Source organism: Malania oleifera, chromosome 7 (genome assembly GCF_029873635.1).
Source record: "Malania oleifera isolate guangnan ecotype guangnan chromosome 7, ASM2987363v1, whole genome shotgun sequence".
NCBI classification, from domain to species: Eukaryota; Viridiplantae; Streptophyta; class Magnoliopsida; order Santalales; family Ximeniaceae; genus Malania; species Malania oleifera.
The window spans coordinates 42,030,691-42,047,234 of NC_080423.1; the positions used below are offsets into that span (position 1 = coordinate 42,030,691).

The window sequence follows — 16,544 nt, forward strand, 5'->3', positions numbered from 1 at the left end:
AGAGAGAGATTGCAGAGAGTTACAGAGAAAAGAAAAGAAAAGAAAAAGAAGAAGAAGAAGAAGAAGAAGAAGAAGAAGACGAATAATAATAATAATAATAATAATAGATATACTTGAATCTCCTGAAGCTTGTTGAAGCTTCAGGAGGATAAATATTATAATAATAATAATAATAATAATAATAATAATAATAATATTTAATTAATATTAATAATAATATTTTTTTTAATAAAAAAAATTAATTTTAATTAATTAATTTTTTTCTTTTTCTTTTTAAATTCGTTTAATTAATTAATTAATTAATATTTTTTTTATTTAATTTTTTTAATTTTAATTTTAATTTTATTTTAATTTTAATTTATTTTTTGGAATCATTTTATTAATCTTTTATATCTCTTTTTGGGGGTTTTTACACTTCGCCTAAGGGCTTGCTGAGTAAGGCGAGTGCACTAGTAGCTTCAGATGTGGCAATAGCTACATAACGCACTAAGGCAGAGGGAACCTACTTGCATGGGTAGGTAGAATTCCGTATCCTTAGGGCCTTTGTCGGTAAACTATTGTTGAACTGTATGAGTACGAGATTAATCTTACACTTGAGAGCTTACTGAGTAAGGTAAGTGTTCTGGTATGTTTTAATTATGACCTTAGGGTTACCTAAGTATCAGAGCAGAGGGGTGCTACTTGTAATCACCCCTATCCTTGAGTAATCTCGTGGGTAAACCTTTGAATGTGATTGTTAGGTTCAGAAAATGACTTTCAGTATTATGTTAATGATTTGTAAATATTATAAAATGATATGTATAATCTTATGATTGCCACACGCTGAGTTTAATATATTGTTTCTTCCCTAACTGAGATGTGTCTCACCCGAATATGAAATTATCTTTTTCAGGATTTCCTCGAGATCGAGCTTAGAGAGCTCGAGATTCTATAGCAATTTTGGTAAATAGAAAGAGAAACTGGTATATTTTTATGTTAATTGTGATATGTATATTTGATGTTTTATGATTTATGTTTTAAGTTTTATAAGATATGGATGATTGTAAAACATACTGATATTTGTGGATAATGTTTTGAAGACACGTATATATTTGAATACAGGTGATGAAGGATATTACGGTTTATGGATAAACTAGAAAACTCTGGTATTATTTGTATGATTGAGGTTTATAGTTGTGTTTTCTGCTGCGTATGTATGGTTTGATTATGGATTATTAGGGATTTTATTAAGTATAACGCGCTGGACCCGAGTTTAAGGGTTCGGGGCGTTACACTACTAATTTCCAAGTTTTATTGGAAATTATGGATTCCATCTTAAAATAGGCTTATGCCCTTTCCAAAGTTCAAATGGAGTAACTTTGGTCTTTTTATGCTGCACTTTATCCATTACATGACAAGCAGTTAAAACTGCTTCTCCCCAAAGATTAGGAGGTGCAGTTGATTCTATTAGCATGACATTAGTCAAACCTATTAAAGTTCTATTATTTCTCTCAGCTATGTCATTTGATTTAGGTGAATAAGGTGAAGTACCTTCATGGATAATTCCCAAGGATTCCACAAATGAGTTGAATTCAAAAGATTCATACTCACGACCTCTATCACTTCTAATTCTCTTAATTTTCCTACTGAACTGATTTTCAACTTCGAGGAGGAAATTCTTAAATTTTACAAAAGCGTCACTTTTATTTTTCAACAAATACACATGCGCAAACTTTGAAAAGTCATCAATAAAAGTGATAAAATATCTATTTCCTCCATGAATTAAAATTCTTTCAAATTCACACATATCTGTGTGAATTAAGTCTAATAATTCAGTATTTCTTTCAATGATTTTGTGAAGCCCTCTTATTATTTTAGCTTTACTACACAAAATCCTTGTCTACATTTGGAATTAATCCCAAACCACTCATGATTCTTACATATCTACTATTAATATGACATAAACGAGCATGCCAAAAACTTAATGAAGAGAGCATATAAATAGAACTTGAAGATGTTATATTTTTATTCTCAATGTTGAATATAAACATCCCATCACAAGCATAACCTTTGCCCACAAATATCCCATTTTTAGTAATTACATATTGGTCAGATTCCATGGTTTGTTTAGACCCATCCTTGTTAAGGAGAAAACCTAACACCAAATTCTTTCTCATGGAAGGAGTAAAGTATACATCCTTTAATACTAATAATCTTCCAAAAGTAAAATTGAATTTAACCTCACCACTTCTAAGTACTTGAGTGGTATGTGAATCACCAAGTATAATAGTTTTGGGTTTCTTAAAAAGAGTATACACCTTAAACCAGAATTTATCATAACATACATGCTTATTAGCACCAGAATGTGCCCACCACCCCTCAATACTATGGATCATATTTATATCAGTAAGCATTGCCACAAAAGGTTCCTCAACTATATTAGATTGAGGGAAAGGCCCACGTTTTTTAAATTTGCAAATTCGAGTAATATGCCTACTTTTGCCACAAACATAACAAACATTGTTGTTTTGCTTGTAAGGGGGTCCTTGGTTTAAATTCTTTTGATTATGGTTGCCCCTATTCATTTTTTGAGGTCTACTGTTATTTTTCATATTTCTCCCCTTATGCTTTAATCGAGGGTTTTTAGGAAAAAAGATCTTTGGGCAAAGTATTATGTTCAGAAACAATTAAATTTACCTTTGTGGTATTACCGTTATTAGTATTACCACTCTCTTGCATAATTGCATCTTGCCCTCTTGCTTCCTCCTCTATGCGAATTCGAGTGATCAAGGCTTCAAGAGACATATCTTTCTACTTGTGGCGCATGCTCTTTTGGAATTCTCTCCAAGATGGGGGTAACTTGTTAATAATTCCAGCCACAACAAGATTTTCTCCAATCTTGATCCCTTCCTATGTAACCTCTGGCACTATCATTTGGAAATCTTGTGCTTGCTTCACAATTGATTTTCCATTGACCATTTGATAATAGAAAAATCGACTAGCTGCATATTTTTTCGCTCTTGCCTCCTTAGTATCATACTTATTCTGCAAAACTTTCCAGATTTTTTTTTGCGAAAGAGTAAGTAGTATCATAATAATCATAGAAAGAACAATTTAAAATGTAGTACTGACATTTATACTCATATTTTTCGTATTGTTCCAATTTCTCGTGGTGATCGACCAACTCATCTTCATTCATTTTTTCGGTGTCGATCTTTTTTGGATCCTTCTCAATGATAACATAAGCAATTTTGAGGAGACTAAGGTAAAAGAGTACCTAGCCTTTCCACCTCTTGAAGTGGGCTCCTTTAAACCGAAAAGGCTTGTTGAGATCTCCAGCATTTTCACTTGGTTTCTCAACAGTAGGCTCCATATTGAATCTCCTTAAAATTGTCAGAAAACTAATAATATAAAATGATACAAATTTAGATACAAAAAAAATACGAATGTTAAACAAGATTCATAAATAGGTTAAGGCACAGATATCTCGTTCTCTTTAAGGAGATTCAAACCCTCTGCCGTCATTTGGCTTAACCCACAAACTGGTGCAACAGAACTCCTCAAGACTTGTCTCCCCCAGGATATAATAGCTCGATTTGAATCGTAGGACTCACTTTAATTCTACACAAACTGAGGAGTCTAAAGCTCCACTAAAAACACCTTTCTTTACTTGCCAAACTCTCTAGACTCAATATGATCAAGAAATATATGATGAGAATGAAGAGAAAAAATTAGTGTATTATAATAATACTTTAAGGGTCTATTTATAGGCACAAAATGACCCTTCATTCTCCATGTACTTAATAAATATGATATGTATATATTAAGTAAATACATACTTAGATCCAAGGTAAATTCATATAATTAATTATGCATTTATCAAATACATGAATGAATGATCATAATTAAATGTGGATGTATCACCCAATCCAAGGTACATGATTCTATTCCAAGATAACAATAAAATAATATAATAATATTAAAATACACCAAGAGAAGCTAGTTTAGAAAACTAGGATTAAATTAGCAACTTGAAATATAAGGACACTTGCGAGTAAAAACATAAATAGATTTGTGGACACAATGATAAGAAGAAAAATTAATATCATTTGCCTTCAAGCAACTAAGTGGGTAGGGAAGAAAGCTAGAGAAATTGATAAATTAGGATTTAAACTTTGGTAAACTAAAAAAGAAAAGCATAAGAATGGAGTAAAAATTATTGTGGATAAAAACTTAAAAGATAGCATTGTTGATATAAACATAGTTGGGAATAGAATTTTAAAATCAAGATCGTATTAGGATAAGAGATAATAAATATTATTAGTATTTATGCTTTTCAAGTAGGCTTAGCAGAAAATATTAAGAGATAATTTTGGAAAGATATGAATAGTGTTATACAAGGCATACCAGGGATCGAGAAAATATTCATAGGAGGATATCTGAATGGACACGTTGGAAGGGATAATAAAGGTTCTGAGGATCCAACATAAAAGATATGGATATGGAGACAAAACATGAGCCTAGGGAGATTATCTTAGGCTTCGCCATATCATATGATTTTATTATAATGAATACGTGCTTTAAGAAGAGAAAAGAACATTTATGAACCTTTAAAAGTGGACAAACTAGAAGTTAAATAGATTATTATTTTTTTAAAAACTAGGATGGTAGATCATTTATCATGCAATGACCGAAAAGTTATTGATGTGTTCCTAAAATAAGCTTATTTAGGCCCCCATTTACCAATGTGATGTCTTTATTTACTCCGTAATTATCACTTTTTATCATTGTTCGGAGTTATATGTGGTATGTTTCATGTTTCGGGAAATCAAAGCTTAAATCAAGGAGTTAAGTAGTGCAAGGAGTCAATGCACCATTGCGCCACTTTAGATACTATGCTGTGACACCATCGTGTATATATATATATGATTTATAATAATATAAAAATTATAAAATTACGAAAAGTTTGACTGTTGTTGCAGTCCCAAAGATATCGTCAAACTGTTCATCCAATACGTAGGCTTATTAATTGGTTATAGGCATCATCTTACATTCCTGCACATCAATTGAACTAATTTAGGCAGTGGTGTTGTACTATTTTCATCTCAATTTGTTTTTCTGAAAATTAAGCTTGATTAATTGTCGAAAATATTTTTTAATTTTTAATTTTTTTAAAAAAATTTGTATAAAAATATAGAAAAAAAAAGTTTGTCTAAATATGTAAAATATAAATTTTTTGAAGTACATTTTTTGAATATATATAAATATAAATATATATTAATTGTTTAAAGTGTATTTTTTAATAGGTTAGGGATGTGTAATGCAATTAACTCCAGTCCAACTCATTATATCAAATCGTTTCTGGAAAGCATGCCGTAAAAAATTATTGTTTTTTAAAAACATTTAAAGAAAATTTAATGAATATATCATATATATGTTATTTCAATGCTTATCATCGATTGAAAAATTGTCTAAAAACCAAATATTTTTTTATTAATAAATGTCACACCCAAACTGAAAGAAATAATTAATTGGGTATCAAAATGGAAGGAGTAAGGGGCATATTTATTAGAAATTAAATATAAAAAAGTTTGAGATGCCACATTTTGCAATAAGTAGAATTGTTAATAAATAAAATGGTAAATGTTATGAAACCAAGTGTTATCCTAAAATTTAAATTATCAAAAGTTTAAAATAGTCAATATTTTACAATTTAACGTCACTTGATTAATATTTTAGTTTTGAGAAATAAAAATTATGAAAAAATGTTCACGTAGAGGTTATATATAGGAGTGGCAAAACGGGTCAAAACCTGATGGGTGGCCCGTGACCCGTCCGTTTAAACTAGGTTAGGGGTTAATATCAGTCAACCCATTTATGAATGGGTCAACCCGACCCGTTTATTTGCCTATATACACACATTTAAACAAGTAACCCTAATTTCTTACGTACCCACATCCACTGCCCTCTGCCCAGCATGCCGCCTAGATTCTATGCCAATATGCCATCTTCAATATTCCTCTTCTAGGCAGCCCAGCACCGCAGCACCCACCCGCCGCACCCACCCGCCATTGCCGCACGACGTTTCTGCACGTCGTCACCGCACGCCGTCGCCATCTCTCAAGAGTCAAGCCTCGCAAACGGCAAATCCTCTCGCCTCTCACTGCGACTCTCCTCTTGGGCCTCTGCAGATCCTCTCGCTAGTCGCCTCAGTCTGTCTCACTCTCAGTCTCCCTCTCACTCTCAGCCTCAGTCTCCCCCTCCCTCTCACTCTCAGTCTCCCTCTCGAGTCTTGGCTCTCACTCTCAGTCGACAGTCTTCCTCTTTGAGTCTCTCGGCTCTCTCAGCCTTACTCGAGATGTGCAAACAATATTTTTCTATTTACATTTTATGTTTTTTTAAGATTTAATAACCGTTTATGACCCGTCCCGTTGCCCAGATCCGACCTGTGAACCCGTTTTGCCACCCTAGTTATATACATATATAGTTGGACCCACGTCAAATTTCTACATGCATGAACTACGTACAAGAAGTTTTCCCAGCCATGCGTGCATACATACAAATTTTTTCTAAAACCTGGTCTATTGCTCTCCAGGAAGACACAAATCTCATCAAATGCCAAGAGAAACGTGCATGAAAATGGTAGAGAACGCGTTGGGGAACGCCAAAGACCCACTGTTCTTTCCTTAATTAGTTCTAAGTTCCTTCCTTAATGTACTCTCCAATTTAATTATTAATTACTAGTCGTCCTTAATGTACTCATCCAATGAGTTACTGTTTTTTCCTTTTAAATTATAGAGCTTTAATTAAATTAATAAGAAGATTAGACAATGAATGAGGAAGAGATTGGAGTGAGCAATTAGAATTTTAAATGGGTAGAGAATGGTGAGAAATTGGGATAGGGAAGAAGGAGAAAAAGTGAGGATCCATGGAGAGGGAAAAGCAGCAACAGTTGCAGCGAGAAGAACGGTCGCAGCAACAGCAGCAAATAATACAACAGAATCATCATCATCAGAGTGGAGGCGGAGGATTGTTTCTGAAGGTGATGACGGACGAGCAGATGGAGCTTCTCCGTCGACAAATAGCGGCCTACGCCATCATCTGCGAGCAGCTCGTCGAGATGCACAAGGCCATTTCCGCCCAACACGACCTCTCTGGTCTCTTTCTCTCTCTCTCTTTGATTTTTTTTTTTTTTTTCTGTTTTTGAGATTTTTTTTTTTTTTTGGTGTTGGGATTAATTACGAATGGGAGTCAGCTAACTGATTGATGGTTGTTTTGAAATTAACAAGCTGATATCTTTAGATCCCAAGGTCATGGGTTCAATTCTTCTTGAGAGACGCTTCAATGGTGGGCGTCTTTCACCCTTCTAGATTTGCTATTGTATCATAGTGTCCAAAGTGGCACGATTCTGGCTGAAATCCCTAGACTATAAAAAAAAAAAGAAAAAAAAAAACAGCTGATTGCATTAAGTTTGGCTTTGCAATTTCTATGTGCATGCTTCATTTACTTTATGTTTCTAGCATATAGTTTTAAAATCAGGACGAGTCATGATCAGCCCGTCTAGAAGTTATTGGATAGACTTGGTCTTTCACATAATTTATAAACTAATTCAATTAAATATTAACAACTCTTAACTAGACACATAAATAAATCATAGTCAATTATTTCTTTCTAGGATAAGCCCTAACTTCCTTTCTTGTTTAGGAGATAATTGCCTTCCCCCCCACCTTTTGTGAATTTAAGTCTATATATTTAAATAAAAAAAAAAATACACTGAAAAAGGAAAATAAAAATAAAAATAAAGGTCACATTTCCTACTAAATTTGAGATTATATATAAAGTTTGCTTGAGGGAAAAAAATATAAAGTTGTCCAAGAATATAAGTAGATTATAATAGTTCGTTCCTCAATTCTTTAAGTTGTGCCATGTCACAATAATAATACAATATAAATAAAAAAAATATTTTTTTCTAATAATTTTGAAAAGCAGATGATATAATATATATATATATATAAATCCTTTTCTAATACTTTCATATTAGGAAATATATATAAATATAATTTTTTATTATTTATATTATAATATTATCTTATTTATTTATTTTTTAAAATTTTTAGTGATCTAGAGTTCCTATCTAGGCTAGCCCTTCAAACACATATTGACACACCAAATTAAAGGTATGAAAATATTGTCACCAGCTTATTGACGCATTCTTGGTAATTCACCAATCAAACCACAAGATACATTATAAAGAATTGAGAAAAAAAATTATAATCTACTTATATGTCAACTTTATATTCCTTTTTTCTTTCCCAGGTAGATATATACTGTCAATTTTATACCTATTCTACTAGGTAATTTAATTTTTTTTTTGTACCTTAATTTATTTTTTTCAATTTTCAAAGTTATATTTCTTTTAAAAATATAAATTTAAATTACATAGAAGGTAAAAAGATGCATTTATTTCCTAAATAAGAAATTAAAAAATAATGATATATTATTGAAAGAAATAATAATTAGGATTTACTTATGCGGTCTAATTAGGAGTTGTCACTATCTAATTGGATTAGTCTATGGATGATATATCTAGTTTACCTAATAATTTCTTCTTAAAGTCATCAGGTCAGATTGGTTGGATTGATAAATTGAACTATCGAATAGAAATAATATACATTATTTATATGTATGTATAATAGCATACGTCATAATAAGATCATTGCAAAAAATAATATTCCACCATTTCCATATAAATTTAAAGATAATTAAAATCACATATATTAGTAAATTAAAGCCCACCAAGGAAAATAAAATTTTCAGTTTTTTCATATTTTATAAAATATTATTTAAAATTTATTATATTAATTATAGTCTAATTATGGATATTTGAAGCTAGTGTGCGTATGTCGTGTTACCAATATTTAATAACTATGTAGGATTTTGAAAGAAAGTATGTTGAATTTGTCAGCTCAAATGGGAAAAGATTTTATATATATAGACACACACACACACACACGTGAACATTGAACAAAAAGTTGTCTAGTAGTAAGCTATTGTTGTATCTCACCCTCCAAGGTTCCCCATAGATATCGAAGGGAAACAACCCATCGAATCGTTTGAGAGTAGAGTTTCATGTTTTAGATTTACATTTATATGAATTTAAATAAAATATATATCTTATGAAATTAAATTATACTATTCAAAAGTATTAATAAGAGAAACAATTTTAAATTAATAAATAAAATAATTATTTATTTATTCATAAAATAAAAAATTTCACAACAATTTTGATACATTCTACTCCACGGGAATATATAATCCACCAATGTGCTTCCAAAATATTTCATAATTTGGTATGATCTGTAATTTCCTTTTCCTTTTGTTTCTTCATTTTTAAGGATGAACAAGGGAAAGGAAATGACTATTTGTGCATTGTTTTTGAGTATTAACGCTTCAAATTATACTCTCTTAACACTTATCACATCTCTGGACGTACCACGTACGCATGCAGGAATGAGGATGGGGAGCCTGTACTGCGACCCACTAATGACATCCGCAAGCCACAAAATCACAGCCCGGCAGCGGTGGACGCCAACCCCCTTGCAGCTCCAAATCCTGGAGCGCATGTTTGAGCAAGGCAACGGCACTCCCACCAAGCAGAAGATCAAGGAGATAACCGCTGAGCTATCGCAGCACGGCCCCATCTCCGAAACAAACGTCTACAACTGGTTCCAGAACCGTCGGGCTCGCTCCAAGAGGAAGCGGACGCTCGCCGTGTCACCCAATGTCAACGCAGAGCTATCGGAAGTCGAGACTGACGATGACTCCCCAAAGGATAAGAAAACCAGAAGCACCCATGATCACGCCGTCGGCCATTCCAGTGACAACTCCGGCTCAGGACTGAGGTCTAGTGAGAAGAACAGGTATTTCCCAGCTCATGATCATCAGATGAGTACTGAGATGCATTGCGTGGCTACGCAGCAGCAGCAGCCTAATGGTAATAATAATAATAATAATAATAATAAAGGGGACAGCTGCAGTAACATGTTTACATCTGATCGGGGGTTGAGGTCTTCTGGCAATCTGAGACAGTTAGCAACGTATGAGAGTGTTCCATCCAATCCAAGTACGTATTGTCTAGCTTCTCTATTTCTTGCTTATGCTGTTGTTTTGCCTAGCTTTCACCGAGTGTCAAAATTTTCCAAAGAAAGAGATACTCCAAATACGAACGCCCCTTTCTTTTTATTTTTCTTTTTTTGAAAAAAAATAAATTTTAAAATAAAATAAATTTATTTTTATTATAATAATCATCCATTTCGCATAGACTTATTTATTACTCTGATACCCATAATAATATCTACTATCAAATCTCAGACCTCAAGTGGTACTAAGGATACTTGCTCACAAAATATACCACCTAAGTAACGGAAAACATAAAAATACATTAACCTTAATTACAATACCAGAGTTTCAGTATTTCCCAAAATATACATATACATCTCTCAAAAGAAATACAATGCCTTAGGGACATACCCAAAAATACAACTCCCAACTCAAAAACTTACCCTACAGCTAGGGTAACACAAAAGTCTCCTCTATCTCGGAGTATGCTCCACATGCCTATCTAGATCACTTGAAATATTTGGAATTCTGGGGTGAGACACCTCTTAGTAAGAAGAAATAAATTACATCCAGTGTGTGACAAATGAGTTTTACATGAATAACATAGTTATTAACTCAACTGTGCCGGATAACATTTCAATATAAAACATATCATAACTCACACCTATGTCTTTTAAAATAAACTTTCTATTTGAACATACTTATAACTATAATAGGTAGTTCATGTTCTCTGTAAAACTATATACATATATCTATATAACTGTGAAAGCTTCCTAGGATGGATAATTGTATGCATGAATTAACCCCGCATGCTCAGGTTGTGCGACCCATGGACGAGACTTAACTCTAGCTGGCTTACCAAGTTAAGTCAAATTATAACATCTGTAGTACGATTGGCCTCCTCAACCTGGACCTGACTGCTAAGGAGCCTGCATCTCTCTTCTAGGCACAATCGACTATTTCATTCCACACTCTATTTGAGATGTGTGGTTGCACTCTATATGTGTTAGCAATGATACTGTGCTTTGTAATATGTACTAGTCCATCAGAGATTTGATACTATATAATACTATTTCTGTATATCACTGTTTTACCATGATTCTGTAATAAACTGTAATACCATGATTCTATAATAACTGTAAATCATTACTCTGTAATAACTGTATGTCATGGTTCTATAAAAGTTATGTATAATCATGGTACTATAAATGTTGTATAAAATTCTATATTAAATCTCTACACTATATCTGATATTTCTCATACCACACAATTTTAATGAAACTATTATTCTATAATATGTACGTGTAAAGCTGTATTTTCCGATTATATGAAAATAATACATATCATTTGTAAAACTTTCCTATAACCCAAATTTCTGAATTTTTACAAATATATCACAACTATAAAATTCAAAACTTATAAACACATCTTATACTTTAATTAATAAAATTTTTGAAAATTAACTGGCGTAACTTATTCCCCTTACTTGATTATCAAGAAGCTTGCTAAAAATACTACATTCACTTTTGCGACATTCATAACTCAAAAACCCTGAAATCATGTAATCCGAGAATAATATCACATTCACATTTTCCTCAGACCCACATACTCCATTTAACCAAGGAAACACCAAATAATTAATTATTTATTACCCATACCTCATTTCCTAAGGAAATGCCCACAAGAACCCTAAACCCGTGCTTGCAGCATTCACACCAAAACCCTGTATTCCACAAATCTCAATTATCAATTCACCCCAGCATTATGCTCATATTCACATTCCTAGAACTATACACCCATTAAACTAATTAAAACACCAATCAACAATATAAGCAACTTCCTCACCTCAGTTTGGGATGGTGCTTGGGATCCTCGGAACATAATTTTGCTCCGGTTAAATTGAAGAGAATTGTTGCTAGGCCTTAGATATAGAATTTGATCCTTGATTGGGCGAATCTAGAGAGAGAGAGAGAGAGAGAGAGGGAGAGAGAGAGAGACGTTCATAGCTGGTGAGAGAGAATGAGGGTTTTGAAATTTTAAAAGAAATAAAAGGACTTGCAGGCCTTATAAGCATTCTATCTCTGGAAAAAACCGTCGGTAATTTTCTTAAGCTATTAGAAAACTATCGCCGTTTTCTCTTTAACCAGCTCAGTTTTCACTGTTTACCCTTTAACTTGGTTGTGGTAAAACCATATAACCATCGATGGTTTTCTTAACACTTCAGAAAACCATCATCGATTCTTTCCTCACCAAGCCATTTTCTTTTTTTCTTCTTTATTTTTAATATTATATTTTTCAGGTCTCTACATTCTCCCCTCCTTATAAAAATTTCATCCTTTAAATTTGTATCTATGATATACACCAATCTCTAAACAAAACTCGCTGCAATTTTATTAATTACCCTTACTTATGGCGGAGGAATACCGTGGTTACAAGGAAGAGTTTTGGGAGATTACAATCATTTAAAGAAAAAGAAAACTCTCCAAAAACCATTATAACCTAAAATCAAAATACTAACTATCCTACCTTACACTATATGAAATAACCTGCTAATTAAATTAAATCTCTTTCCCTAGTTTTAAATTCAATCATTAACCTAAACAGCGGAAAGCTAGTCATAAAAATAAATCCACACGTAATACAATACCAGAGCGTCAAATCATCCCACAATATACAAACATTACTGTTCTCTCGAAACTACCTTTACTAATACCAAGGGTTTACAAAACATGCCACCCAAAAATAATACTCACTCTCAAAAAAGGCAGTACAACAACCCCTCTACCTGCGAGCCTACTTTGCTCGCCTAGCTGGTTCACCTAAAAAAAAATTCAACACTGGGATGAGCCAACGCTTAGTAAGACGAAACATGCTATTACTAGTGTGTGGCTACTGAGTTATATTTCTGTATTTATAATCTGATTTAGAAATAATATCATGGATAACTGAAATTGTAAATGTTGGTATAAAAAATATATATTAAAACTATATAAACTTACTTTTCATAATACTACTACTATTCCTGGAAATCTACTTATACTTATAATATCTAAGAAAATTTCCCTGAATGGCCGTATGCCATGATTTAACCCCTTATGACAGGGTTGTGTAGCCCGAAGGCGGGACTTATCCTGGCTGGCCTACCAGGGTAAGTCAATTGAACTCCGACAGTCTGATCGGCCCCCTCAATCCATATCTAATGGAGAACCTGTTCCGACGTGGGTACGATCGACCTCATACCACTTACTATCTGAGTAAAGTGGTTGCACTCTGAACTGAATATTTGTAGCTACGATACCATGCTCTGCTGTCTGATCCATCAGGGTCTGATACAATATAGGTAACTGATATCCGTAATATACTATTTTTACTGTGGTTCTAAAATAATCATAACCCCATAGAATTTATCTGAAATTCTAAATAAACTAACTGAAAATCTGATTTCTGTGTAACTGAACTGCTATATGAATATCTGTTTATTGGGGCGTTATGGTACTGATAAATGTGTTATTCTGAAATTACTGAAAATGCATATTTCTGAGTATACTGTACACTGAAAAATTTGTCATTCTATAAACATGCAAATATCATGGTATTTCTGTTAATAACTATAAACATGGTATTCACAAATTCTATAAATATAGTACTATTCTGTTATCAACCCAAGTCACACAAATAAATATTAATATTATCAAGTTCTAGAAACTATAAATATATATAATCTGAATAATAATTTGATAAAACATATAGTTTGTATTGAAATCGTAAAAGGGTTTCCTAGCATAGCATATTTTCCTTACCTGACTACTGGAAAGCCCCTATTAGATATCGGTCCTACACCCACAAGGTTTCCCACTCAACTCCCTGAAAACAACATTCACCAGAACAAAACATCATTATTTCTCTATCTACTTCTTTTCCTATAACTACTGGAAAGCCTAATTTCGAATAAAAAACCTTACCCTGAACCTGGGGAGAAATTCAACTTGATCACACCGACGATCCACCTCGGTAAACTTGGAGAGAACTTCTCCAGGAGCATCATGGTGGCCTCGGATCGTCGATCCGGTGACTAACAGGGCCGAAATCGAAGAGAGATGGAAGAAGAACCGTATTAGAGAGAGAGAGAGAGAGAGAGAGAGAGAGAGAGAGAGAGAGAGAGAGAGGATGATTTTCATTGAAATTCTACGATTAAACCTAGTTGAGAGCTATTTATACTGCGGCCTTCGTCAATGAGCCATGTCATCTCGTCGATGAGGTCGAGAAGGAGGTTCATCAACGAATACCATCTCCTCGTCAACGAAATTTAGAATTTGAAAAATGGCCGCTTGGTATTTTCTCGTTGATGAAAATGCTACCTTGTTGACGAGGTCCACATGTACCTTCATCGACGAATCCCCTGTGTTCGTCGATGAGACCCTAGGAAAATTATTGGGTTATTACATTCCAAAATGCAACGTCGTCAATGAGTACGAAGCGTTCGGTGACGAAGTCGGCTGCCTCTTTTTGTTACTATTTCCATTTCCCTCCCTCTTATTATTTAAATATCATTATTTTTTGATTCATTACATTCTCCCCTCCTTATAAAATTTCGTCCTCAAAATTTATTATTCATATGATTCCTCATTCTTATAAGGCAAAACGGTCTACTTATTTTATTACCTGCCCTCACTTATAGTGGAGGAATATCGTGGTTACATGGGTAGTTTTGGGAGATTACAACTATAAAAGAAAATTCCCCCAAAACAAAAAATACTACCTATCCTATACACTACATTACAATTCCACTGTGTTTTACAAAATAAAATTACTACTATTCTAATCTATACATCACCGTTGTGTTCACTAAATAAGTGGGGATATTTTTGTCTGATCTCATCTTCAAGCTCTCACAAGGCTTCTTCTATCGCGTGATTCATCCATAAAATTTTCACTAACGGAATCCTTTTGCTGTGCAATACTTGCTCTTTTCTATCTAGGATCCGCACCAGAGCTTCTTCATATGCTAGATCACCACTGAGTTCCAATTCTGCATAGCTAATGATATGGGAAGGATCTGGGACGTACTTCCTTAACATAAAAACATGAAACGTGTTTTGAATCCTGAATAGAGATGGCGGTAAAGCCAACTGATAGGCAACTAACCTAATCTTATAGAGTATCTTAAATGGTCCAATGAACCTAGGGCTCAACTTACCCTTCTTCCCAAACCTCATGATCCCCTTCAATGGTGTGATTTTCATAAATACATGATCACCCACTTCGAATTTCAGTTTTTGGCGGCAAGTATCTGCGTAGCTCTTTTGCAGACTTTGTGCTGCACTAATTCTATCTTAAATGAGTCAAACTTTTTCACACGCCTGCTAAACCATCTCTGGACCCAAAACTCACCTCCCGGCGACTTTATCCCAGAAAAGATGAGATCGGCATATTCTACCATATAACGCCTCGTATGGTGTCATGCCGATGCTAGCCTAATAACTGTTATTATAAGCAAATTCAACTAGTGGCAAAAATTGAGTCCAGCTACCCCCAAAATTCAGTACACACACTTGCAATATATCCTAAAGTATCTAAATCGTTATCTCTGTCTAGCCGTCTGTTTGAGGATGGAAAGTGGTGTTGAATGCAAGTTGAGTCCCCAATGCCTCCTGCAAGCTCCCCCAGAATAGCGATGTAAAATGTGGATCACAGTCCGAGACTATGGATACCGACACTCCATGGAGTTGAACAATCTCCTGAATGTAAATCTCTTCTAATCTACTCATAGGATAGCTAACTTTAATAGGCAAAAAATGAGCCATCTTCATAAGCCTATCAACAATCACCCAGATGGCATTCTGTCCATGTGGCGCCGACGGTAGCCCAGTGACAAAGTCCATGGATACGTGGTCCCATTTCCACTCGGGAATAAAAAGTAGCTGCAACTGACCAGCCAGCCTCTAGTGCTTTGCTTTAACCGGCTGGCATGTCAAACCCTACTGCATAAATTTTTCTATTTCCCTCTTCATGCCACTCCACCAAAAATACTCTCGCAGATCCCTATACATTTTTCGTATGACCAAGATGAATAGTGTATAGAGATCTGTGTGCCTATTCTAGAATCATCCTCCTGATACTATGATCTTCAGGCACACACAATTTGGTACGAAATCTCAGAGCTCCATCATTGAAAATGCTGAATTCCTCTCCCTGACCATCCCAAACTCTTGCTAGCACCTCCACTAATTCGGGATCATTTCTCTAAGAAGCTTTAATTCTTTCATAGAATGCAGGTTGTACAACTAAACTGACAATAAACGCCTGAGGATTATCTTCCACTAACTTTGCACCAAGCCTTTCTAAGTCCATTTGAATCGGGTGCTGAATTGCTACTACTAACTACGTTGTACCCTCTGATTTACGGCTTAAAGCATCAACCACCACATTTGCTTTACCTGGGTGGT

At 34.0% G+C, this 16,544-nt stretch overlaps 1 protein-coding gene across 1 annotated transcript; it reads left to right on the plus strand.

Moving 5' to 3' along the window:
• Window positions 1–6,907: 6,907 nt before the first annotated feature.
• Window positions 6,908–15,770, plus strand: LOC131160821 (WUSCHEL-related homeobox 8-like). The gene is made up of 3 exons (XM_058116703.1): window positions 6,908–7,136; window positions 9,488–9,973; window positions 15,694–15,770. Exons 1-3 carry the CDS (start codon window positions 6,908–6,910, stop codon window positions 15,768–15,770), a joined length of 792 nt encoding a protein of 263 aa, XP_057972686.1.
• Window positions 15,771–16,544: the final 774 nt, after the last annotated feature.

What these genes read in the sequence shown, in the direction of transcription:
- LOC131160821 (XM_058116703.1), top strand. Translation starts at nt 6,908, where the DNA reads ATGGAGAGGGAAAAGCAGCAACAGTTGCAGCGAGAAGAACGGTCGCAG. An exon ending in CGCCCAACACGACCTCTCTG is followed by an intron (nt 7,137 to 9,487) that starts GTCTCTTTCTCT and finishes GTACGCATGCAG; the next exon opens with GAATGAGGATGGGGAGCCTG. An exon ending in GCAGCAGCAGCAGCCTAATG is followed by an intron (nt 9,974 to 15,693) that starts GTAATAATAATA and finishes ATCTCTGTCTAG; the next exon opens with CCGTCTGTTTGAGGATGGAA.